At 37.6% G+C, this 26,982-nt stretch overlaps 1 protein-coding gene across 1 annotated transcript in view; it reads left to right on the top strand.

Annotated features, from left to right (window-relative positions):
• Nucleotides 1-2,834: 2,834 nt before the first annotated feature.
• Nucleotides 2,835-26,982, top strand: part of LOC143663084 (cytosolic beta-glucosidase) — a 133,059-nt gene continuing 108,911 nt past the window's right edge. Inside the window, exon 1 of the mRNA XM_077136509.1 lies at nucleotides 2,835-3,013. Coding sequence (XP_076992624.1) covers nucleotides 2,956-3,013 — 58 coding nt within the window. The 5' untranslated portion in view covers nucleotides 2,835-2,955. The remainder of the gene's footprint in view (nucleotides 3,014-26,982) is intronic.

Raw genomic sequence — 26,982 nt, forward strand, 5'->3', positions numbered from 1 at the left:
AGGAGTCCTAGATAATCACATTTTCAGAAAGAGAAAATAAAAAAACAAAAGGCAATTATTAAAAAAATTATATATTAAAATTATATATTAAAAATGTTCCCAGGAATGAGGAACAAAATTTTTCAGATAAAGGCAAAGCGGGTACCTGACACATGGCTGAAAAAGCCCCACATCAAGCAAATAACTGAAATTTCAGAAATAGAAGCCAGATGAGCAGGGAGGGTAGGACAAGGAACAAAAGAGACTATATGTAAAGGATTAGGACTTGGATTGTTTAACTTCTCAGTAACTGCCCTCAAAGTTACAAGATAATGGACAAGTACCTCCAAATTTCTGAGTGAAAATTATTACCATCATAAAACCCCATACCTAGACAAACTAGATATCAAGTGCAATGCTTGAATAAAGGCAATTCCAGAGCTCAGAAAATTGACTTTCCTTATCTTCTGTATATATATATATATATATATGAGCCATATGATTGTGAGGACAGGAAGTATGAAATCTGTAGGGCAGCACCACAGGCTGGAAACTCTGGCAGAATCTGATTTTGTAGTCGTGAGGCAGAACTTTTTCTTCTTCAGGAAAACCTCAGTTTTTTGCTTTTAAAGGCTTCTAACTGACTGAATGAGGCCCATTGACCTTATTGAGGATAATCTTTATTTAACGTCAACTGACTGCAGATGTTAATTACATACACAATACCTTCACAGCAATACCCTGACTAGTGTTTGGTTGAATAACTGGGTGCTATAGCCTAGTCAAGCTGACACATAAAACTAACCATCACCCTCTTTGTCTTTGTTTGCTTGGTTGTTATTATGACAAATACCACACAAAGATTTAGTTTAACAACAGGGAATTATTGTTCATGATTTGGAATGCTAGAAGTCTGAAACTAGGTATTTGCAGGGCTTACCTTCTTCCTGAAATCTGTAGAGAGCTGATGCTAGCTTGCCATATAGTCCTTGGGGTCCCTTGGCTTGCATCTCTGCCTACTGTTACATAGAAATCAGTCTCTCTCTCCTAGTCTCCGTTTTTCCAAATTGCTTTTTTTTCAATTGTTCTTCCAGTTTCTGTTGACTTCCTGCCTTTCCCTGTGGCCTTCTTTGACCCCTAGTTTTTAGTTTCTTCTCTTTATAAGGCTTCCAGTAATATGGACTAAAATCCATCTTCATTAAGTTGGGCCACACCTTAACTAAAAATAACATCCTCAAGGGGTCCTGTTTACTACAGTGGCTTCACATCCACTGGGACCCACATTAGCATTAGAAACATGGGTTTGCTGGAGTACATGATTCAACCTACCACAACCCATTATAAGAAACATTGTTTGAGGACTTGCTTTGACAAAAAGGGGGAGGAAATGAAAAGGGATAAAAACATGGCATACCCATAACAGGGCTTCTGTTAGGGTACTCCCTCAATGATGATGAAGGAGATTGTGGACTGCAGCTGTGTTGGCGTAAAAACAAATGCAGAGAGGAACAGTGTTCTCATTTACTAGCTGCTGGAATGCAATATACCAGAAATGGAATGGCTTTTAAAAAGAGGAATTTAATAAGTTGCTAGTTTACAGTTCTAAGGTCGAGAAAGTGTCCCGATTAAAGCAAGTTTTATAAATGTCCAATCCAAGGCATCCAGGGAAACATACCTTGATTCAAGAAGGCTGATATCAAGTGGAAAGGCACGCGGTGAACATGGTCAGGGTTTCTCTCTTAGCTGGAAGGGCACATGGTGAACACAGTGTCATCTGCTAGCTTCTTCTCCAGCTCCCTGGAAGGTGTTTTCCTTCTTCATCTCCAAAAGTCACTGGCCAGTGGACTTTCTGCTTCGTGGTTCTGTAGCATTCTGTCATTCTTCTCTGCTTTTTCTGAATCACCTGCTTTCTCCAAAGTGTTTCCTCTTTTATAGGATTTCAGTGAAGTAATCAAGACCCACCTGGAAAGTGTCTCCACCTAAGCAGGTTTAATACCCACACTGATTGAGTCAGATCTCATGGAGATAATCTAATTAAAGTTTCCAACATACGGTGCTGAATAGGGATTAGAAGAAATGGCTGCCTTTACAAAATGGGGTTGGGATTAAAACATGGCTTTTCTAGGGTATATAAACCTTTTCAAACCAGCACAAGCAGAAAAACAGAGGTGTCTGAGCAACTCAGAGATTTATATCTCTATCATAGTATTTGGGGATGCATAAGTGGTAAGTAGAGAGGAAATTAATAAACATACAACCCAACAGCTGATTCACACCAGAGAAACTTAAAAATTACATGCAAGCATGGAATGCTACATGGCTTAGCTTGGAGCCATATATAGTACCAGTAAAGTAAATATTGAATATTTATTTAAACAGAAAAATAAACTTAACATATTGGGTGGGTGGGGAATGAAAAAAGAGAAAAAGAGAGAAAGAGAAAGAGTGTGTGTTAGGTCTTCCACCCCTTATACCCGGAATTCAATAGATTTTATATAAAAAAAAAGTAGCAGCATTAGCCTATTATTTACAAAACATGGGAGTGAATACTGGCAGAAACAGATGGAGGGGCATTGGAGATTGGAGGAATGGGCTAAGGGAAAATTCCAGTAGGATTCTCTGACTTTTAAAAACAATATCCATGTATTACATTAAAAATTAAAAGGTCAGGTGAATGAGTACCCTGACAAAGCAGAAACTCAGCCAACACTCAGGCTGGTCCTACATTGTTAGGCATCAGGGAGAGCTCAAAGAAGAAAGTACAATTGCTCGCCTTGTACAAAGTGTCTTAGATTCTTATCAAGACTGTGGCCAATCAAGTGGGAACCTTTAATCAGGCTCAGCTTCTGTTTGCATGCACATTTGCATTCTGAGATTCCGGTCTGGGGCGAGAGTGCAAAACTGCACTGACTCCTCTGACTAAAGGGCAGAGCGCTCTCATTTTCCAAGTGTTCTGAGGTTGCTGTCTCTGAAACCATGGCTTTTCCTGCAGGATTTGGCTGGGGGGCAGCCACAGCAGCTTATCAAGTGGAAGGTAGGAGATGTTCCTTCCCCTCCACTAGGGATGAGATGGATTACTTTTGGTGAGTCCTGTATGATTAGGTAAAAGGGCGGGATGAAAGGAGACAAAAAGGAAAAGAATTGTAGGGACCTTAATTGGAAAAATGTAACGCTGCCACTTTTCAAACTGAAGAGGCTGACGTTTCCCTCTGGATAGCTCCCATACCCCCTTTCCCTTTGACACAAGGTTGGTATGGTGTGAGGGGGTGAAGAGCAACCTGTGGCTGTATTTTCAGGCAGCCCAGGCTTATGTGAGACATCTGTTATGTTGGACCAGCTGCTTTTGTAGTTGGTTTACTGAACACCTTCTCTTCCCTCCCCCTTTCCTGCCAACATTAAAAAAAATGTTCCCTATTGGGAAATATTGGGTAGATTTCTTCAAAAAAGCCCTTTAATGAAGAACACTCATTAATTGGAAGGTATGTCCTATTCTGTTTCCATAGAGCCTGAAGCAAAGTCCAATCTAATATGCTATTCCATTTATTGGGAGCAGCTGATAAGTAAAGGGGAGCGGCTTTAATGCAGTGAAGCACTCAGATTGGAGTTGGAGATCTCAGTTCAGGTCTTCATTCCACCATGCATGAGTGGGTGGATTCCTTTCCACCTGGAGTCTCAGTTTCTTCATAGGTAAAATAGGATGATTAGATTAATTTTTCCAAAACATATTTTGGAATTGAAAATTAGGAAATGTTTAGGAACATGATATATAATATATAATACATAATATGATATGTTAGAAATTGTTAATAGCTATTATGGGAAAATGTTTAATAGGTCAAATAAATGTGGGAAACCCTGGCTTAAACAAAATTAATCAGTTTTCTCTATCCTGGGACTTCTCAGAACTTTTTTATTTGGGTGCATGTTCTGAGAATCAAACTCGGGTCTCGCACGTGAAAGGTGAACATTCTACCACTGAACCAACCGTGCACCCAGAACTCTTTTTTTAATTGTGAGATATATATACAAAAAATAAATTTCAAAGTATGTTGTAACAAGTAGTTATAGAACAGATTTCAGAGTTTGGTATGGGTTACAGTTTTGCAATAGTGATTCAGGAGTCATAACTCATTTGTTAAATCCTATGTTCTCTGTTATAACTCCTCCTTCTCCTTTGATCTTTCTCTCAATCTTTAGGGTTATTTGGACTATGCTCATTCTAACTTTTTTTTGTTGGAAGGGGCTGTCAATAATATGGGGTAGGGGGATGGACGGAACTATATGATGTTCTAGAGAGGGTGGCCCCTCTGGGTTTCAGGACTTATCTGACTTAGGAACCCATCTGAAGGTTGTAGGTTTTTTCATAATACTTTTAATGAAAAGTGTGCCGTGTATCTTCAAGAGGTATTTCAAAAGCCATTTAATTCCAGTATCCTTTTAATTTGGTAAGTTCTGTGGGGCTAGCATTTTTTGAAACATATTTTTAGAAAAACTAGAATAAGGGCACTTCAAATGATAGCATTTAATTCTATCAGAAAGCAAAAGTCCACTAGCTATAAAGTAATTCAGCAGTGGGAGTTTCCCCAAATCAGGAAATAACTCACCTTTATTGAACATTTATTATAAAGTAAGATATGAGAGTTCCTAAGCTATATGCAAGTATAAATGATCATTATTAATTCATAATGGTCAATATTTACTCGTTTCTTAAAATGTCTACCCCACTCCCTTCCCCTGGAGCAATCACTCTAATGTGTCTACTATGTTTATTATTTATTGCTACATGATCTTGTAAAATGTACATTATTATTTATTTGCACGTATCTTTTACTCTACTTAATTGCTATGGTTTATAGATCTTATTCTGCACCTGATTCTTTTTTATGTAGCACTGCAGTTTTAAGAGCCATTTGTGTTGCTTTGTGTGCATCCAATATGTTGCTTTGCCTGTTGTATGATACTACATTATTTGAATCTACCACAATTTACCTCTTCGGTCTTCCAGTAATATATACCTGGTTTGTCTCTTGACTACTGCCACAAAAAATAAACCTCATATATGTTCTTTTGTGGAGCTATGTATGAATTTTTTTTGGAATATATACACAAGAATAGAATTGCTGTGTCATAGGATATGTATATATTTAACTTCACCCTGTGGTACCATATTGCACTACGGAATGGGTAAATAATTATATACCCCATCTAGCAGTACATTAGCGTCCCTCAAGCCCCATATTTTGTAGTCAGTCTATAGTATAGGATGGAGCCTCACCCAAGATATGGTTTATATGTCAAGACTGATACCATAACATACAAAAAGTGTGTATGAAAAAGCTTTATTACTCACATAATGAGATTTTCTGAGGAGAGTTTGATGGTTCCCAAACAGGTCAAAATATGTCTTGAGAGAGTCAGAAAAAAAATTGGCTTGAAGTTTTTATGGTGCTTAGGGGGTGCCACCCATGAGTGGTTTGAACCACCTGCCACCCACTGGAGCTAAAGGAAGAAGCACTTTCCTTTAGCTCTTATCACCTTGCCCAATTATGGGGCAGAAGAGAAAGAAGGAGGAATGAGGCTTAAAAGATATCAACAGTCAAACATCGAAAACTGAAGTCAGACTTTATTATACCTTACATCCCCACCAATACTTGGCAATAGCTAGCCTTCTAATTTTTGTCAGTCTAATAATAAAATATCTCCTTGTCTTAGTTTGTATTCCCTAGATTTCTATTAATAATACACATCTTTGCTTATGCTTGCTAGTTTTACTTGGGGGTGGGGAGGGTGGAGTGGGAGTCTCTTCTATAAATTGCCTGCTTTACTTTTTGAATATTTAAAAAATGGGGTCACCATCTTTACCTGACAATTTGTAGAAGTCTCTTATACCTTCCAGCTTTAATTCCCAGTTAATTTAAGATATTGTAAAGACCTTCTGCCTCCCTGCTGTACTGTTCTGATTCAGTTACATATCCCAGAAAAGACTTTGGTCTTTTAATCCATTCTTGTGGGGAGCAGACCTGTTGTGGGTGGGCTCTTTTTCTTAGGTTGTTTCCATGGAGATGTGACCCACTCAATTCAAGATACATCTTAATTCCCTTGCTAGAGTCCTTAATGAGAGGATAAAAGGCAGAGACATTTTGGAGAGAGCTCAGAGACAGAAATGCCCCAGGGGAAACAAGAAAGGACTCATAGAAGTCCAGAGACATTTAGGAGAGAGGGATCAGCAGACATTATCAAGTGCCTTCCCATGTGACAGAGGAACCCTGGATGCCAGCAACCTTTCCCCAGAGAAGATATCTTCTTCTTGATGCCTTAATTTAGACATTTTCATGGCCTTAGAACTGTAAACTTGTAACTGAATAAATCCCCTTTGTAAAAGCCAATCCATTTCTGGTATATCGCATTTCAGCAGTTTTAGCAAACCGAAACACTTATCACCTATTATGTTTGGCTGTGATGTCCTTCATTGAAAAGAATGAAAAGAAATTATTTTTGTGAAGCTGTCAAATTTATTAATGGTTTTGCTTTCTTGTTTGTGCTTATAAAGTACACAGTTTTGTGTTATGAAGCTGTCTCCCACTCCTGGCACATGCTTATTTTCTTCTGTTAACTTTAGAGCTTTACTTTTTACGTTCTTTCTTTAACCCATAGAATCCCCCATTATATGGAACATTGAGTAAGGAACAATTATATTTCTCCTCAGAGTCAGTCAGATTTCTCAATATTATCTATCAAATATCCATACTTTCATTGATTCATGGTGCCATCTTTATTGAATGTTGTTTGCATGTAAACTTAGGTCTGTTTCTGAGCTCTCGATTCAGTTTCTTTGGTTTATTTGCATGTCTTTCGGCCAGTATCACATTGGTTTCACTACTGTGGTTTTGCACTGGGGAAGGGTCAAGAATAGGCTCTTACCTCAATTTAAATGAGTTTAAGGAGGGGGTGAGAAGAACTCCAGATGAAATGACCCCTGGTAATCAATACTTAGTTACTGATAATTTACCAGGCACATTCTTTGGTTAGGGTTTCATTGTTAAGAGCTGATGTTAAGGAGCACTGAGGGTGGGGGTGGTAGGGGCAGTCCCCTAAGTTTGTAACCCACAATCCATGAGTATTTTAGGATTAGAAGGTGGGTGTGGGGGGTTAGGGGAGGTAGTGGATGCTTGCCAGAAATCATGGCAGAAATTGAGCAACCCTACAGCCTTGACTACCAGATCAAAAGTCTTGCTGCAGGGTGGGCCACAGTGGCTCAGCAGTCAGAGTTCTTACCTGCCATGTTGGAGACCCTGGGTTTGATTCCCGGTGCTTGTCCATGTAAAAAAAAAATAAAATGAAAGTCCTGCTGGGTGATGAATACTTTATGGTCTCACTGATATGAACTAACATTAATGAATGAACTTGGAGAATTTCAGTTAAGAATGAATGAACTTGGAGAATTTCAGTTAAGAAGAGGGGCCAGCAGGAGACAGAAATAGTGTGAAGAGATACATACAGATTGTGCAGCAGGACTGATGGTAAAAATTCAGAAATGAATAACACAATACTACCTAATTGTAACACAATAATGTTAGTACATTGAATTAAGCTGAATGTGAGGATGATAGAAGGAGGAAGGCTCTGGGCACAAATGCAACCAGATGGAAAGATGATCGATAAAGGCTGAGATGGTATAACCTAGGAATGCCTAGCGTGTGCAATGATAGTGACTAAATGTACAAATTTAAAAAATGCCTTTGCATGAGGAAGAACAAAGGAATGCCAATATTGCAGAGTATTGAAAATAGATGATAATTCATATTTTAAAACTTTACGTGTGAGACTAAAGCAAAAAATGTTTCTTTGGTTCAAAATTTATATTTTGACTAGTGCATTTCCTAATAAACTTATATGGACAGTTTAGTTGATCACCAGAAGTACATGGAACCTTGAATAGGGCATGAGATTTTGTAGGTTTGTCCAGAGTGATGCCCTGATAAATTCCAGAGTGATTTGAACAGTGAATAAAAAAGTATTTGCAAAATCGCCTTGGGGAAATGGCGAGAAAGGGGGAAAATTCAACCTCCCCATTTGGAGAAGGCCTGATATTCTCATAAGCAGTGGGACAACCAAATCAATAGGCCAAGCCCTCAATCTTGGGGTTTGTTCATATGAAATTTATCCCCACAAAGGATAGACTAGGCCTACTTAAAATTTGGCCTAAGAGTCACCCCCAGAGAATCTCTTTTGTTGCTCAGATGTGGCCTATCTCTCTCTTAGCCAACACAGCAAGCAAACTCACTGCCCTCCCTCTTCCTACATAGAACATGACTCCCAGGGGTATAAACCTCCCTGGCAACATGGGAAAGAAATCCTAAAATGATCTGAGACTCAGCATCAAGAGATTGAGAAAATCTTCTCAGCTGAAAGGGGGAAGAGAGAAATGAGAAAATAAAGTGTCAGTGGCTGAGAGATTTCAAACAGAGTTGAGAGGTTATCCTGGAGGTTATTCTTATGCATTATATAGATATCCCCTTTGTAGTTTAAGGTGTATTAGGCTAGAGGGAAGTGCCTGAAACTGTAGAGCTGTGTTCCAGTAGCCACATTTCTTTAAGATGATTGTATAATGATATAGCTTTCATAAAGTGACTGTGTGATTGTGAAAGCCTGTGTCTGATGCTCCTTTTATCTATGGTATGGACAGATGAGTAAAACATATTGGTTAGAAACAAATAACAGGAGGAATAAATGTTAAAATTAAAAATATATATATTGGGTAGATGGAAATACTAGAGGGAGGGGTATGAGGTAAGGAATGTATGAATTTTTTCTTTTTTCTCTTTGTTTTTTTTTCTGGAGTGATGTAAATATTCTAAAAAATGATCACGGTGATGAAGATACATCTATGTGATGATATTGTTGACCATTGATTGTACACCATGTATGGAATGTTAGCATGTTAATGTATGTGCTTGTATGTTGTTTTATCAATAAAAATGTTTTTAAAAAGGAGAGATTAAGATATTCCCAGAGAAACTAAAGCTGGGCAGTACAGTGGTGGTTCAGTGGCAGAGTTCTCGCCTGCCACGCTAGAGACCCAGGTTTGATTCCCAGAGCCTGCCCATGGCAAAAAAATTAAAAAAAAAAAAAAAAAAAAGCTAAGGTGGTTTGTCACCACTAGGCCAGCCCTACAAAAGAAAGGACACTAGACAATAGATCAAAGACAAGTGAAGGAAAGAAAGATCTCTAGAGAGTAAGGATAATGGCAGGGATAAATATAAATGCCACTGCTATTGCATTTTTGGTTTATGACTCCACTTTTTACATCCTGCAGATCTAAACAGCAAATGCATAAAATGTAATGAGAAATAAAAAAAAAAATCCTTTATATCTGCTATAATTGCCCTAAGACATCACAGTTAAAAGACAAGGACAATATTTAAGCTTTACTCCAATCTGTCCTCCCGTTACTCTTCCAGCATGACCCCACCTGGGCTGAAGCTCTTTCATGAATCTGTTCAAGAATCTACTTTTCTCCTCTGGAGTTTCTCTCCATTTGTTGTTGTTAGTTCCTAAAATCCGTATGCCTTTCCACTTTTCTAGTTTCTCCAGGGTTTGTTTGGGGTGAGAGTTTATTTTGGTTTGCCAACTTGACAGCTGATCTGGATCTTTCTGTATAACTTTATTTTTTTTATCCAAAAAATATTTATTAAGCATCTACCTTGTGTTAGCCTGGCTGATGTGAAGGTAGACAAGTTCTCCATTGTCACAAAGCTCATAACCCAGCAGGAGATACAGATAAACACAAATAAAGAAAGACATGAAATTTGTGCTGCTTATGGTAAGTGCTTTGGTGGTAATAGGGTGTTCTGATAGGTTGGGTAGTCAAAGACAGTCTCTGTGAATTAGTATCATTTAAACTAAAACTTAAAAAAATGAGAAGAAGACAGTCATTCGGAGATAGGGGAGATTTTTCTAGACTGAGAGGACAGAGTAGTTTAATTCTGGCACAGTTAAGCTCCTTATCATTCCCACCTTCATTTGCCATTTCCCAGACCTCAGGAAATTGGAATAAAGATTCTCTGCCACAACAATTGCTATAGTTGCCTTGTAGAAGACATGCCCTATGAGAAAAGAGAGGATAGATGGGTCAGAGAAGGGGTGACAGAGCACTGGAACACCAGTGTAGAGAATTAATTAGGTTTTAGGAGTAGAACGACCCGGTGGTTATAAAAGTGGGCTCCTGAGCAGACTCCCCATCTCTATTTCATACTAGCTGTATGACTTGGGGCAAGTTACTCAACTTCCCTGTGCCTCAGTTTAATCATCTGTAAGACAGACATAATTATGTTTTCTACTTTATAGCATCACTGTGATCTGACATACAATGATGTAGGTCAAATGTTTGGCGAGTAGTTAAATGCTCAGTGCATGATATTTATATTTCAGGAGAAGGAAGTAAGATTATTGAGAGTGACTCCCTGTGAACTGTACTGTTGAGTTGCAAGATAAGGCCGTGGGAGTCAGTTACCACTTCTAGTTCCTGCTCGCTCAGAACTGGGGGTAACTTCAGCTGGTCCATTCTGGGCTCTTTTCTTCATAAGGACTCAGTGTTGCTGTCCCTATTCCATCTTCCTGGAGGTAGTTGGCCCATGCTTTTCTGCCCTGGGCTTTTGCTGCCTTACCTGAAGGTCTTTCTTTGGGAACTCACTATCCTGTTGTGAACTCTCTATCAGTGGCTTTCTGGGTAGGGGATTTGATCCAATATGCTCTGTCATTAGCCTACTTTCTCCATATGCACACAGAGTCTTTTTCCTGGGTTTGCTTGTTTCCCACCTCAAGACCTCTCACCCATCTATTAGTGATCGTTTTGAATTCTTCCTCAAAAGCTTGCTAATTGAGTGACTTTGTACAAATAACTTATTTAAGCCTCAGTTTCCTTATTGGTAAAAATAGGAAATGATCACACCCATTTGTAGGTTTGTTCTGAGAATCAAGGAGGTTAGCATGTGCAACTGGAGCCAAAGGATGCCTGGCATAGAGTGCTCATTAAGGAGTAATAATAATAGTTGATGTAATAGTTATTGTGAAGTATTATTCTTTCTAGAGTCTGCATTTTCTCCTGCTCTGTGCTGACAGGAGAACTGCATCATTTTCTCGTTTTAGGCAGAATGGTCATTTCTCGTCTGAATAGAAAATTAGAATATACCTCCTCCTGCTCGTTCTAACCTGGTTCTAACAGCAGTGGACTAGAGGGTGCCTGATCAAGCACACCTTCCTGCATTGCTCTGGTTACAGAAGCTGGAAGCCAACATGTAGCTTTGTCAAGTCACCTGGCCTGGAATTTAAAACTCTGCCATATTTTGATTTTGAGAATCTTTTGAACTTTTGTGTGGCTTTGACCTCAGAACTGAGGACTGGACATTAATTATATTATTTATAAAAAATACTAGCATTTCAGTGATGTGTTATAGAACCTTACCATGCATCTCTTTCCACTGATTTTCAAAAGTGAGTCCTTTGTTTTTAAATGGAAGCAATTGTCTGTGGAGGTGTATTAGTTTTTAGACACCTCTTTAGAGTCCTGAGGGATAACTAGCATAGCCTCCACCCTGCCACCCCCATCCTCACACCACCCATCCCTCATGCCCCTACTTTCCTGCCACCCCCAACACAATCCCCACACAAAAATGGAGATATTTTGCTTCTTTTATTTGGAATGGAAGGCACTGCCAGGGGCCTTTTACAGGTGGGGCTGACTGAGATGGGTAGAGTCTCCTAACAGGCTGACTGCTTGGTTGCATGCTTCATCAGAGTCCGGTTCTCCTTCTTCCTTGTCCTTGTTCATGTCCCTTCTGCCTTCTCTTTTGGCTACTTCATTGTTTACAGCTTTTAAGGAGAGTTTAACATTTATTACATAAGAGTTGGCTGCATGGTGCCTTGAGCCCTTTGGAGGAAAACACAATATAAATCTAATAAATAAATAATAAATAAGTGGTATAAGCAGGAGGAAAATTATGTGTTTTAGGTGAGTTGTAAAGAACGTAAAACCTGTAAAAATGTATTTGTTAGCTAAGAGGAAAGGAGGAAAATGGAGATGATTGTCGTGCATAGAGAAATAAGGCTTACACAGTATTTTCAGTTCAGAAAAATTCACATGGCTTTAACCCTTTGTGGAGCTGACTCTGTTTTCTGTTTTGGCTGGTTTGGAGGCACACAGTAGCAGGTAGCTCAGTGGCATTTTGTTTACTTCCGTGGTAGGCCATGGAGGAGCTATGAAAATAACATTTAGGACCCAATTCTACAGCTCTTATGAGTTTATAACTCCCAATGATTTCTGGGAAGGCTCTTAAGGGGTGAACGTGCTCTGCAAAATCCCACAAATCCTAAGCAAAGTCGAAACTACTCTATGAATGTTTCCTGGTGGGACTTGAGTTTGCGGTTCTTAAGGAGGCAATAGCCTCAGTTTTATGAATGTCATTATAAACTTTTGATGCTGCACTGGATACCAATAAATGTTTGGTTTGATTTTACTTTGACTTTGGCTTTATGTTGGTTGAAATTAGAGTTGGCCTCAAACTTTGGCCATCTCAGTTTCCCTTGGTGTATATAAGGTCGAATCATATACTTAAGGAATTTGAGGTTATTTTGCCCCAAAAAGCATGAGGATGAACAAGAAAGCTGTGTTATTTGGTTTTAGGACCAGTTTGTGATGATGTTACCCAGGTTGCTCTTCTCTGGTCCGTTTTTAAAACTCAATTGGCCCACACAAACCTAAGCTGGAGGTATAAGAAAATCTGCTATAGGTGTCAGTGTAGGCCGGTATTCTTTTAGACTACTTCCTGTATCCTGTCTCCACACAACTAATTTTGCTGTGTATCTTGGGCCCTATTTTCTGCTAAGTCCTATGGATTAAACATTGTGGTTTGGGACTTGATCTCCTGACTCTCTGATAAGCTTATGGAACAGGGCTAATCAGATGGAACTGCCCTTTGTCTAGATGAGAGAAGTGGGACCAAACTTACGGTTATTTTCTCCTCAGTGTGTAAGGAGAAAGGAGAAAAAAGCTGAGCATTTACTTATGAAATTTATTACAGCTTGAAACTCAATATGATAGAACATAACCACACATTTCTTTCCCCTCTTCAGATGTGAGAGCGACAAAATCTCAACAATTGTTTTTCCTATTTCTTTATACCATGAAGCTTTATAAACATAATTGCAAGAGTAAAGGTTTAGGCAGATATGATATTAAAATATTAGTCAACTGATATGGTACTCATACTGATCAAGCAGATGTCTGTTGTAAAGAACTGGTATAGATTAGACTGGCACCTGCCTTGAACAGTCAGAGTGAATGATACCTGTAAACAACTGGTATGAACTAGATTGGCATCCACATTAACAAATCAGAGTGGATTGCAGCTGTAAACAAACAGTTGGCCACACTTGCATATACTGACTGAGTTTTAGCCTTGGGTTTTGGGGTGGGACACATCTGGAATATATCAAGACTCTGTCTATGGACTACTAGAGGGTTGAATCACTTAACTTCTCAGTGAGAGCCTCAGATTTCTCACTTGCAAAATTAATAATTCTGATCTTTTTTATGGAATTTCATTGGATGAATGTTGGAACACTTTTCTTACATTTTGTACTCTCTGGAGTGATTGCCTCAACTTTTTTTTCCAGATTTCCAATCTAGTCTTTAGCTGTGTTCATTCTTTTTTTCAGTCCCGTCATTGACTATTTAATTGTGGCTGTTGTTTTAGTTTTCTAAACTGCTCAAGAAGATACCAATAAATGGGTTGGCTTTTAACAATGATAATTTATTAGTTTGCAAACTAACAGTTTTGAGGCCATGAGAATATCCAAATTAGGGCATCATCAAGGTGATGCTTTCTTCTTGAAGACTGTCTCCTCTGTCACATGGCATGGCACATGGCAGCATCTGCTGTTCTCTCCCTTCCCATCTGTGTTTTCTTGCTTTCAGCTTCTTGCTTTCCTGGTTTTCTCTCTCTCTGGTTTTCTCTCTCTCTCTTTTTCTGTCTCTCTCTCTCTCTCTTTCTTTCTCTCTCTCTCTCTCTCTCTCTCTCTCTCTCTCTCTCTCTCTCTCTATGTGTCTCTCTCTGTATATAATTATCTTGTTTATAAAGGCCTCTACTAAAAGAATTAAGATTCACCCTAAGCCATGCCTTAACTGAAGTAACCTTATCAAAAGGTCCTACTTACAATAGGCCCACACCCACAGAATGTATTAAATTTAAGAACATGATTTTGTGTGGTAGTACAGTTTCAAGCCACAACAATCATATTTTTAAATTTTAGGAACTCATTCTCATATTTTGATTCCTTCTTTCTTTTCAGGCAACCATGTTTGGTTTTCTGAATTTAATCATCCTTTAAATCTGTTTAATAAAATTAATTTAAAAATTAAGTTCACTTTTTTGGGTATCATCTTTGGGTTATTTGTTTATTTCATATTTTGTTTTTCATTTTATTTGTTTTTGCCAACTGTCAGTGATCTTTGGGACCTGCTCATGTTTATGAAAGAGAGAATATTGGTAATTGAATTAGGCTTACTTTGAGGATAGATAGATCTGCCTAACCAAAACAGGGCTGACTCTATAAGAAACAGGATTCTGTTTAAGTGGGTGGGGCCTGTTAGCCAATTTACTTATAAAGAACTATGTATGTGAGGGGAGACCCTAGTAATTGTGAAATAATAAAGACTTGACACTTAGGGAAGAATGTTTTTGTTTGTTTGTTTGTTTTCTAATTCGGTTTTCTAGTTGGTACAATGGTGGCTCAGTGGCAGAATTCTTGCCTGCTATGCTGGAGACCCAGGTTATTCCCAGAGCCTGCCCATGCCAAAAAAAAAAAAAAGAAAAAATCTAATTCTGTTCCTTTTCCACTCTCCTCTTTAAGTCCACGTTCAATTAAAGAGCTTGTTCTACTTCTTTTTACTACCTTAGCACCCATGACAGGAGGTATCCTCAGTTACATTTTTCTTAAATATGTCTTAAGAGTATGACGTTGGGTAAAGGCAGTGCTGACTGCTCTGTTTATATGGAAGTACTATAGATAATCCTTTAATTAATTACTATGATGCTTGTTCTATAGCCTGTGCTGCTCTCTGCCTTGGTTGATCCCACATTGTTTTTCTCTAGGGGAACCTTTCTTCACCCTTTTCAGCCATCTTCAGTGTATGGGCGAATGTCATAATTCTCTACCCTAGTTTCTCAGATAATTCAGTCTTATTTTCTTTCTATCATCTGGAAATACTTTCATAATGTGATATTCCTTTAATTTTCAATTCTGTTATAGATTCTTTCTTTTATTTCCTGTCATTTCAATGGGATTTTTAGAGGTGGAGGAATTAAATACGTATATTCTGTCTCCCATCTTGAACCAGAAGTCTTCATTCATATGAATTAATACATGTAAATGCCTCATAAAGTATAACTCAAAGTTAGCAAATGAATTAATTTCCCCCCGTCGTCTTCTTATCATTATCTTCCTTCTTATCATCACTAGTACACCCATTCTCTGGACATTTTTTCAATCCTATGCTTTTTAGAAAAAGGGTAAGATACCATGGAATGAATGGAATTTCAGACAATGTAACACTGGAAAGAGAAATATTTAGATGTGAAGAAAGTCACAGTGGAGGAAATGGTTGGTATGACTGAGAAAGGCCAAATGTCCAGGCATCTGCCCCTGGAACAAGCTGATGTAAGCCATTTGCACTTTTCGTCATTTCTTCCTTCCCTCTCTGAGTACACAGATACGCTATGAAACCCAAGTTTTCCCAGTAATCCCATTGACTTCATGGGCAGGACTGAATGACATTACTGTACAGCCATTGATAAATATATGTGTTATTCACTGATAAGGGGCAGCTCGCTTGTGCATTCTTTTGTATTACCAAGATAAGTTCTGAGTACAGAATGAGTGGTCATCACATATATTTAGAATTTTTTTTGTATTATGAAAGTAACAGATGGTAATTGTAGAGCATTTAAAACATACACAAGCAACAAATAAAATATAATCATTCAGAAAGACTTTTTAAAAAATTGAATATCTACTTCCAGTCTTTTATCTACATATTCAAATACTTATGTACACATATACTCTTATTTTACCCACCCTAATAGGAATGTTCTATAGATGGTTTTGGTTTCTTCAAGACACTTACAAAGATCTTGATAAGTTATGATTTTCATGTCTTTTTATCTCTTCCTATGCCCTCTCCCTTATCTAACTTTCTATAGTTGTACATTGATATTATACAGAAAGCTAAATGTGAGGCAATGAGCTTAACCTTGAAAGACAAGGAAAAATTTACTGCATCTCAAAAATTTGTTTGGAGTATGGGTTCTATATAATGGCTCACATTTTTCTAGTGAATATTTTATCACTACTGGACTCATCAGCTGAGATAGGACATTTGTTTATTTGTGTGAATATGTGGGGACAAAGGCGCTATATTTCTTTGTGGACCTGTCCATCTGGTAGGGTTACTTTCCATGTAAGTTCACTAGTGCACAAAAATGAAGGAGTTCTTTACAAATTATCAGACCCTCTCACAAATGTACAAGTCAGAAATGTTGGACTCATCCTAAACTCTTCTTCTTCCTCTCCTCCAATGAGGAAAAACCAATTGTTTTTCATTCTATGACTTCTAGATCTCTTACTTACACTGCTCTTCTCAATTGCTATTTCTTAGTTTCCTGGCCTCCTCTTTATTCTCTTCTAATCTCTCCGGCACATTGCCTCTGGCTTGGAAAATTCTGCCCATATTATTCAATTTCTTTGAGAGAGAGAATGAGCTCTGAAATAAAACAGACTAGTTTTGAACTCCACCACCCATCAATTATGCAGTCTCGGGACTCGCATACCTTTGCATGCCTCAGTTTCCACATTTGCAAAATTGGAGATAGTAATAGTACTTGTCTCAAGATTTTTGTAAATACTAAATGAGTACATTAACATGAAACACTTAGAACAGTGCTTGGAAAATTCTAAGTGTTCAATACACGCATAATTTTTGAAAAAAATTTTTAATCTTCATATCTTCTACAGAATAATTTCTAAATTTCTTGCAAAAAAAAAGAGAAAAAAAACTATTTGCAATTTTACCCCTGAGTACATCTTCAGTTTATTCCCTTGATTCTTCTCCATTTGTACTTTATTCTCTGGCCAAAATGAATTACATGTAATTGTTTAAATGTGCAATGACCATCGTGCCTCTTCACCTTTGCATATGCTGTTGCCTCTGCTTGGCCGTGTATCTGAGTACTCTATTGGCATGAGCAGAAACCAACAGGGGACAAAGATTCAGATCACCCAACTTCCAGGCTAGAGTTCTTTCCATTCCAGCATATTGCTCCTTCCAACTTTAACCTTTATGCTACACTTCCAAGTGTGTTATTGGTAGTAGGAGTACAGGACTGAGGATGGGGTGGGAAAAGGGAGTTTAATAGATCTGAGTAATCTGTTCTTAACTATTTAGAACCACAAGGATAATAAGCCTTTTTACTTGGGGCCTTCAGTGATGAATTCATGCTTCTAAAGATAACGAACGTCATGAAAGATTTTGGTGTGGGTTTAATAGCTGTGCATTTGTATTTTGGACTGCAGGGGTGTTGCCATCAGCAGCAGCTGGGACCCTTTTATTTTCCTCCTATTATACCACGTGGGCCTCTGCCTGGGGGTGCCCTAAACCAACTGAGCAGATCTATATTGGTTTTGGATCTTTCTCAAGGTGCCTGTTCTTCCTTTCATTAGTGTGGATAATCAGAGTTTGATTGTAAAGTATGCCCAGGCCAAATACAAGGGCTTTTGAAATTGTCTGCTGTTTTAGATTATACAGGCCACTGATCGCCCTTTTTTAGCATGGATAATTGAGAGTGGACTGGGCTGAAGGATGTTAAGCAGAACCAATTGACAAAATAAATGAGATTTTAAAAATCCTTTACATTTTAATAATAGAAAAAAATGTTAGGTTTTTTTTTTTAATCTGAAAGGGCTGATTGCATATTTTGAAACTGTACATTTATTTGATTTTGTTTGCTTCAAAATAAGAAGACAGTTTCTATATTGTAACTATTTAAAACCTATTTAAATATGTGCTAATTACATTATACACCTAAAGGAATTAAGGGAAAAAATGGGAAATATCAGTAAGAGGTTGGACAGTTTCAGATTCAATGCCATATTTATGTTTATATTTCTACTAGATATGAAGGAGAAGGTAGGAGCCACTTCAAATTCTAGAAGTCCCTTCCCTGATAGTGGGAGCTGCCATTTTTTAACTGTATTAAGTAATAATTGTTTAGAGAGGGACTTTTCTTTGCAATATATATATGGGAGTATGGGATTCTCATTTCTGGGAATACCTGACCTCATTCACTTTTCATTCTTATCCTCTCCTCATTCTCATCCTCTCACCTTTCCCCATGCATGCCCTGGAAGCAGGGGGAAATGTATTTATGTGCCAGCTGACTGGGAATTTAGAGGACATCTTCTCAAAGGAACAATGTTGTAAATAGGGTAACTGCCACTGAATATACTTCAGGTATATGATGATATAGATTTTGGGGGCTGGCTTGGGAATTTGAAACATAATGTAAGAAGCAGTGGTGAGTTTCTGGGCACGTGACTCATAAGTAAGGCTCTGAAACATAACCCATTTTTACTTGGTGATTGCCAAGCTAAGGCTTAAAGTCTCCCACAAGACTCATGAATAATCATTTAAATACAGGCTTTGAGGCTTGGGGGACAAAGTGCTTCATTTATTCTAAAGACAATAATTTTCTTTTGGAGTCATTGTAGTTCGTCATGGATGCATACTGGGGTATCTTTGAAAAAGCAACATTTTATCTTAGTGGTACATTATTTCATGTATCTCATAAATTATTGCCTGGGGCTTGATTGTAGGCACAGCTTAGGGATGCACATCAGTGATGGTGTAACAGAATGTGGGAGATTAAGTCTCTTTCACAGAGTGAAACATTAACAAGGGACTTTGGCCATTGCCCACTGTGTTTGTTTGAAGAACAAGATATGGTGATAAAGGTAAAAGGGACTATAATGTATCCTTTGATTTCCACAGTGCCGAGAACTTGGCAAATATAGGCATACAATAACGTCTGGCTGGTCAGCTAGTTTGATTAAGGGAAAACTGAGGAGTTCTCTGCATGGATATTATATAGCTAAAGCCAAACACCGTCCTTGGATCAACCTGGTACTCTCTCCATGGCATAAGTAGAGACTAAGTACAACTATACTAAAGTTAAGCTATAATTGGCTTACTTTCAGATGATGGTTTTGCTCTTGGTTGGATAGAAATTATTTGAGAATAATCTAAGTTCTGATCATGTTATTCTTGGAGACCTGGGTTCCTTGGCATGAAGATAATAATTAAATTAAATTAAATTAAATTAAATGAACACTTGAATTACTTCTATGTAGTTATTCATTCATCCCAATTTGACATTTATCTGCAGTGGGCCCAGAGTCTGGGGATGCAAAAAATGAAAGATGAATAAAATGATCTCTTGAATCTAATATTCTAGTGGGGGAAAGAGACATGTACTTGAATAACTTTGATTTGATGTGACAACTCTAACAGTAAAACAAAATGCTATTGGAATAAATGTGGGAAGCACGGAGATAAAAGATTAAGGTGAAGGAGGATTTGTGGGATATCTGGTTTGGGTTTTTAAGAAGAGTTTTGTGTATACATGTTTGTTCGTGTTTTGTTTTGTTTGTTTTTCTTCAAGGAAGGACACAAGGAAGGGGACATAGCAGAGAGAACATTTTGAGCCAAGGCACAGAAGTATGAATAATTATATCATATTTGGAGAATAATGCAGTCATATGCAATAGCATAAGTTAATGATTTAGATTTCTAATAATTTAGAATGTATTAGAATCATTTGGAGTTCTTGCTAACATGTGGATTTTGGGACCTCAACCAGACTATATAATAACAGTTTTGGTAGAAGGGCCAAGGAATTGGCATTTTTCACAAGTAGCCTATATGAGCCTGCCATAGATCAGCCATAGTTCAGGTTTTGAGAAAGCCTACCATTGGCTGTGTGTTCTGGTGGTAGGATGAATGGCAGGATGTGAAACTAGAAATGTAATGTCATGTTAAGGAGTTGGTGTTAGGATCATATTCAATAAATATTTGGTAGTCATAAAATATTCTTAATCAAAGAGAGAAATATGATCATATATATATATATGTACATATATAGTCAAACTATAGAGTGTAGGATGAACTGAAGGAAGAGGAGGTGGGAGCTAGATAGGAGTTGTTAGACGATTGTAAGACACAAGCAGAAGATGATGAAGGCCTGAGCATGGGTGGAGTGGAAAGAATGGAGTAAAAGAGCAACGAGACTCCATTGAGGGAGAATCAACAGGATATATCCGTGATTAAGATGTAGGCCATGAAGGAAATAAAAGAAAGACAAATATGATTCTTAGCTTCAGTTACTTGCTGGATAATGATGCTATGAATTAAAGTAAAACACACTGGAGGAAGAGTAGGTTTGGAGGTTGTATAGTAGAAATATAATAGGTTCAGTTTGTGTTTGAGATTCCTTCCATGCATTTTTTTTTTAAAGAAGTTTTACTGAGATATATTCATACACCATACAATCCATCCAAAGAGAACACTCAATGGTTCAAAGCACCATTACGTAGTTGTGGATTCATCATCACAAACAATTTTAGTACATTTTTATTATTCCAAAAAAAAAATCTGAAACATTCCATATTCCTTATCCCTCACCCCCATTATTGACCCTTAACATTGATGTAGTACATCTGTTACTGTTGATGAAAGAACATTAAAATATTATTGTGATGGTTAGATTCTGGTGTCAGCCTGGCCAAGTGATGATGCCCAGTTGTCTGGTCAAGCAAGCACTGGCCTGACCATTGCTGCAAGGATATTTCGTGGTTGGTTGATAAATCAGTTAGCTGATTGCATCTGTGGCTGATTACATCTACTGTTAACTAAGGCATGCCTCTCACCAATGAGATAATGCAATCAGTTGGAGATTTTTAAGGAAGGAGATAGCCTCTTTCACTACTTCAGCCAGCGAACCTCTCCTGTGAAGTTCATCCAGACCCTTCATCAGATTTGCCAGCTTCACAGCCTGTCCTACGGATTTGGACTCTTCCATTCCCATGATTGTGTGAGATACCTTTATAAATCTCATATTTAAAGATCTCTCCTGTGGGTTCTGTTTCTCTCGTGAACCCTGACTAACACAAATACTGTTAACCGTAGTCCATAGTTTGCAATAAGTACATTTTCCCCTATACCCCTCTAGAATTAAGTCCTTGTAATAGTGTCATATGTTTGTTCTGTTTCATGCAAGAACTTTTTAATATTTGTTTACTATTTTAATTAATCACAGTCATCATCCAACAAAGGGTTCACATACAGTCCTATATTTTATCCTCTAGCTTTCCTTCTAGTGATATAACATGACTCTAAACTTCCCCTTTCAACCACAATCTTACACAAAAGCAGTGCTTTTAATTACATTCACTATAATGTGCTACCATTACCTCAATCTATTTTTAAACATTTAAATTTAACCTAGTTAAACATTCTGCACACATTAAACAGCAGCTTTCCATTCTCTACCCTCATTCTATCTTCTGGTAATTTGTATTCTAGACCTTCAGTGTAGTTAAATGGAAATGCCTGGGAGGTGGCTGGAAATTCATGTCTCCATTTCAGGTTGCATTTGCTGGTGTTCACCATTGATAGTTGGAGTCATGAGAGTAGAACAGACTGCATGAAATAAGAGTATAGAAGAAAGTGAGAGAAGGAGCAGACAGTAAAGTTGCAATGTTTGGATTAGCTGCTTTAGAAGAATTCAAAAGACACAGGACCCCAGATGTAACTGACATTCTTATAGAATCTTAGAATCTTGTGACTGGAAAGAAATTTAGAAACCTTCTAGTCCAGTGGTTTTTAAACATTTTTTAATGCACCACAACCAGATTTTCAAGGAAAATCTAACTCAGAACTAGTAAATACAATAGATACAGATGGAGCTGCTCTGGTTGAAAAGAAAGGCTGGAAGGACTTGCACCTACCCACTCAGGGTTCCCTTCTTCATTGCTCCTTCTCCACATGGCGGTCTTGACTCCTCTCTAGGGGACGTGGTTTGAAAAGCATTGATGTACTTTCTTTTTGTTATAGAGCCAGGGGAGATTCACTGACATAATTAACACCGCACACAACTCGTTAGTGACAGAGGGAGATCATGTTGATGTGATACGGCCCACAAGAAAGAGAGCAGAAAAAAGCAGTGTGGAACTCAGACACAATGAGTGGTACAGACAAGATATGGTTTCTAAGGAGGGATTTAACATTCTGTGTTGGAATATTCATGGAAGGAGTTGCAGAGATAGCACATTTTCAGAAGGTAGCAAAATATTTAGGGATTCTGCTTTTTGACCATTTAAAAGTCAGAGATAAAGTTGTGTGTTGGCTTGGAGAAAGTTAGAAAGGAGTTCTTTTCAACTTCTACACGATTGAGACAAATGTCATGAATGCTTCATTACAATTACTCCTCAGATCCCACCAAAATTCCAATAGAATGGTATGAGATGTGCTGACAAGTTAAGAGTCAGGGACAAATGTAGCTTTTGTTTCTGAGTTCAAGGAACTCTTGGGAGGAACAACTTGTTTGGAAAGAGGTGTCTTGGTAACTCGTCTTGAAGTCATATTTATATAGCATCAGTACTCTTCTCATTAGAATATATGTTTATTTAAGAAGACTCTTTTAGGGGTTCCTGATGGAGCACCTCTTTATGCTATGAATAGTCATATTGTGGAAACCATTTGCAGCCACCACAATCAGTATTTAACCTGACAGATCCAGAAAACTCTGTCTTCAGGGAGTCACTCTGAGTCACTGGCAGAAATCTGCCATGCCTGACCCAGTGAAACCTGATGGACCTTGAGAAAAGTCAATTAGTTTCTGAGTCAAAGGAATCTCAATTTATTCTAAATGGTATTGCTGCCATCAGAAAGTTAAGTTCTTGAATTAGTAACCTGTTACAAGTTCCAAGCCACTGTTCTTTCTTAGAAAGATGCTATGGGATGTAAATCTTTTTAAATGCATTTCATTGTACCAATTGTTTTGTTTAGACAAAGCCCATTAGTTTGTTATTAAGTGGCCTATTTAATAGTGTCAATAAATTCTAAAACTGTAGACTGGGGTATTGTTATTTTGGATGTTTTAATGGTCCCAATTGTCTAAGTTATTCAGCCGTGTCTCTTTTGCGTGAACTTAGTTTAAATGCACTGGAAAAAGTCCCCTCCCCCACCTGCAACTACATAGAATTGATATAGTGACTCTTGATATTTATTTTAAAAATCTGGAAAATACTTTATTTGAATAAGTTGATTAAGAGTATCTAAATGATTGGGTCAGGAATGCACAATCAAAATGAAGTAGATAACTGAATTTTAGAGGAATAAAAAAGTTCAAGTTAAAATAGAATTTTGTGAAGGTTTAACTTGTTATATTTATTGTACTGAGTGTAATTAAAACTATGCAATAGCTGTATAGAAAAAGCACAGGAAGATTATATTCCAAAATACTAATACAGAGAAGTAATAAAAGGCGGTGGCTACTGGCACCAGTGCAGCTATACTTGTCCTCTAATGACTTCTTTCCTCATGTGAATTACATCTTCTTAGAATTTAGTGGGAGTATTGCATGCAATAATTTAGGCAATCTCTTAGCACAGGGCCTGGCATTTTAAAGAAATCCAGTAAGTGTTCTTTCTTACCATCATCTTAATAACCATGGCCACCATCATGAACATCATCATCATTCTCATCATCATCGGATGGTGTCTTGGTTAATTTGGGTCTTAATTTGGGCCTTGGTTTGCCAGGCTGCTATGACATATACCATACATTGGGTTGACTTAAACAACAGGAATTTATTGACTCATGGCTTTGAGGCTAAAAGAATTCTAAAATCAAGATAATTTACAAGGCTTGCTTTCTCCCAAAGTCTGTAGCATCCTTGTACTAGTTGCCAACAATCTTTGGGGTTATATGATTTGGATCTCTGCTTCCTCATGGTGATGTCCTTTCCTGCATATCTTCATTATATCTGGGTTCTCTGAATAAGGCCTCCAGTAATACGGATTTAGTTGGCCACACCTTAACAAAAAATAACATCTTGAAAACGTCCTATTTATAATAGTTAATAAAGTCTCAGGGATGAGGATTAAGATTAAGAATTTAGGGTGGGCCTGGTGGTGCAGTGGCAGAGTTCTCACCTGCCATGCTGGAGACCTGGGCTTGATTCCCGGTGCCTGCCCATGTCAAAAAACAAAACAAAACAAAGAAAAGATTAAGAATTTACATTTGTCAGGCATACGTAGTTCAACCTCCACAGATGGGTCCTCTGGGAGGCAGGTGACAAAATGGTATTAAATATGCATGAAGTTTATTAGATAGGTACTCATGAGAGGAGATGTGGAAGGAGCTGGTAGAGACTGGGATGTAAGTCTGATGAATGGAGGAGAAAAGGAAGGGAGAAAGGAAGTTGGTTGAAACATCTTAAATTGCAGTACAGTTCTAAGGAAAGTTTGACCAGATTATTGGCTTGTCAGAAGTAGCCTTGCCATGCTCAGGTACAAACTGGGATCAGCCCATGGGAAATGTGACCTTGGTATCAATGCTGAGGTGGATTTCAGAGCTCAGCAGCTGGGGTCAGTTATGCTACCTGAGGTTGCAGGTTTGTGAGGTGTTCTCATGTCTGTCACAGATAGAATTGTGGATGATTATAAAAAAACTTCCCATTTTCTGGTATGTTATTGATTGATTATTTTTTTGTATTTAAAGTTTTGGGGAAAAGGTAAAATAAATAATTTAAACAATTTCCTTTTGACTGGGTAACATGGATTGTTTGAGACGTGTCCAAATCTCAGAGTAACTGCCAAGATTTTTACTTTGTTTGAATATTTTGGTACAGCTGTGCTATTAGATCTTCTGGACCTTTCCACGAAAAGTTTTATTTTTCTGCTCCAATTTTAATTTCTACTTAGAAATTTGATTAGAGAGTGAAAGTTTAAGTACTTGTAACAGGATTCAATTAAAATAGGTCATTCTTGGGGCTCTGAAAATGGTAGCTGGCCTTGGGCAAATTGGAACAAAAGTTATGAAATTCATTTGGATGCATTACAATATTTAACATCTTTAAGGAAGATGTTTTACCTAATAGATCCAATTTAGAAATATTTACTGTAGGTCATCAGCTTAAGCACCTAAAAAAATGTGTTTGTTTTATTTTCTCTCTTTTGTTATAACTAGGATCAGGGTACCTGGACTCTATTCTAGAAAATAAACAATTTGTGGTGGGACCTTGAAGAGAGTCAATTAGTTTCTGTGACTTTACCAGTAGGTTAAAAAGGAGATTGTAATATTGGTGAATAATGTGCTTAGAGATGTTTGCATAAAAGATGCTTTGTCATTGTAAAGTATTATTGAATATTTATGGTCTACCAGACTGAGGTAAATGGCCCAGAGGAAAAAACAGTCAGATTTATGTAAACCTTGTTCAGTGTCCCAGATACTTCAGGATAGGTGCTCTATATATAAATGAATAAATAAATGGTATAAACATTATTTTAAATTTTGAAGGTATATCAATATTATCTTTGGTGTTAGCCAATGTGTCTGACCTATGACACTGAAATGAAATGTCTGTCTGTAGGTAACTGTTTCAATCTCATAAATATTTTTAAAGCCTGAGGCATTAATGGCAAATAGTGTTTTCTTAGAGTTTTGTGTCTGCAAATAAAGGTAAATTGTATCTTTACCTAAAACCCACAGGAAATGATTGTCTCTCACATACAGGGTTGCTCTGAGAATTCCCAAAATGAAATTGCATCTCTTTTTCTTTAAAAAAGTGCTTTATTTGTTGTCTGTATTCTAGTTTTCTATCACTATGTGAGACATGTGAGCCTTGAAGAAATAATAATAATAATAAAAATTAGCCATAAACACTGCCCGAAGACTTAATGGATCTTACTGAGCCACACGATGCAGAAGCACTGGAACATAAATAAGTGATAGGAGATAAGAGGCACAGAAGTAATTTGTTTGGATTGGGTCACTGCTTAATCCAAACGGGTTCAGCTCAAGAATTCATGAAACGTGACAGTGGGCCAAGAGGAACTTGCTGTGACATTTCAGATTCTCCTACCTATTCTAATTAACCATTTCAGCTATAACAAAACTTCTGGCACACACATATGTACCAAGTGCTTTCCTGCCTGTGGGGGATGAATGGGTTCTGCCTTCCTCAGGCAGTGGACTATGACTCAATAATACTTCAATTTGGGCTTTTAATTTCTATGATAACTTGATTCTGAAAGGCATTACTTTAAAAGACAAAACTTGAGCAGAGTTGCCTTATGACACAGCCTGTCATTAAATGCATTTGGATATTGCATGGATTTAAATATTCTGCAAGTCTAGTGGTATATCTGAAAGCATAAAAATCACATATAGAAAGGGCTTGCAATCATGGAAATGATGGGAGTAATAATAATAACAATAATAGCCATCTTTATATTTAAACAATTTTTGTTTGTCAGCCAACTATCAGTCATTTCACACACATCTTCACAGAAACTCTAGAATAGTTATAATTATTCCCCTTTTTTGAATGAGGACATAGACTCGGAGAAGTAACATTCTCCAGCTTCAATTGGTAGTGGAGAGTCAAGAATTATTTTAAAATTTAAAACAAACATATCCCTGCATAGGCAGGTTGTCAGGAATTCTTGCCCCCTTAGTTCGTAGGTTCATAATTCTTTCAGGTGCTAATATCTGGATATGACCCATTTGCTTCAGGTCAAGTTCTTCACATCGGAGTACCTCTAGCCCTTCTCATATCTCTTGGGAAATGGGAGCTGGGATTAAAGCCCCAAAAGTTATCCTTCAGTACC

Source organism: Tamandua tetradactyla, chromosome 19, assembly GCF_023851605.1.
Source record: "Tamandua tetradactyla isolate mTamTet1 chromosome 19, mTamTet1.pri, whole genome shotgun sequence".
Taxonomy (NCBI): Eukaryota; Metazoa; Chordata; class Mammalia; order Pilosa; family Myrmecophagidae; genus Tamandua; species Tamandua tetradactyla.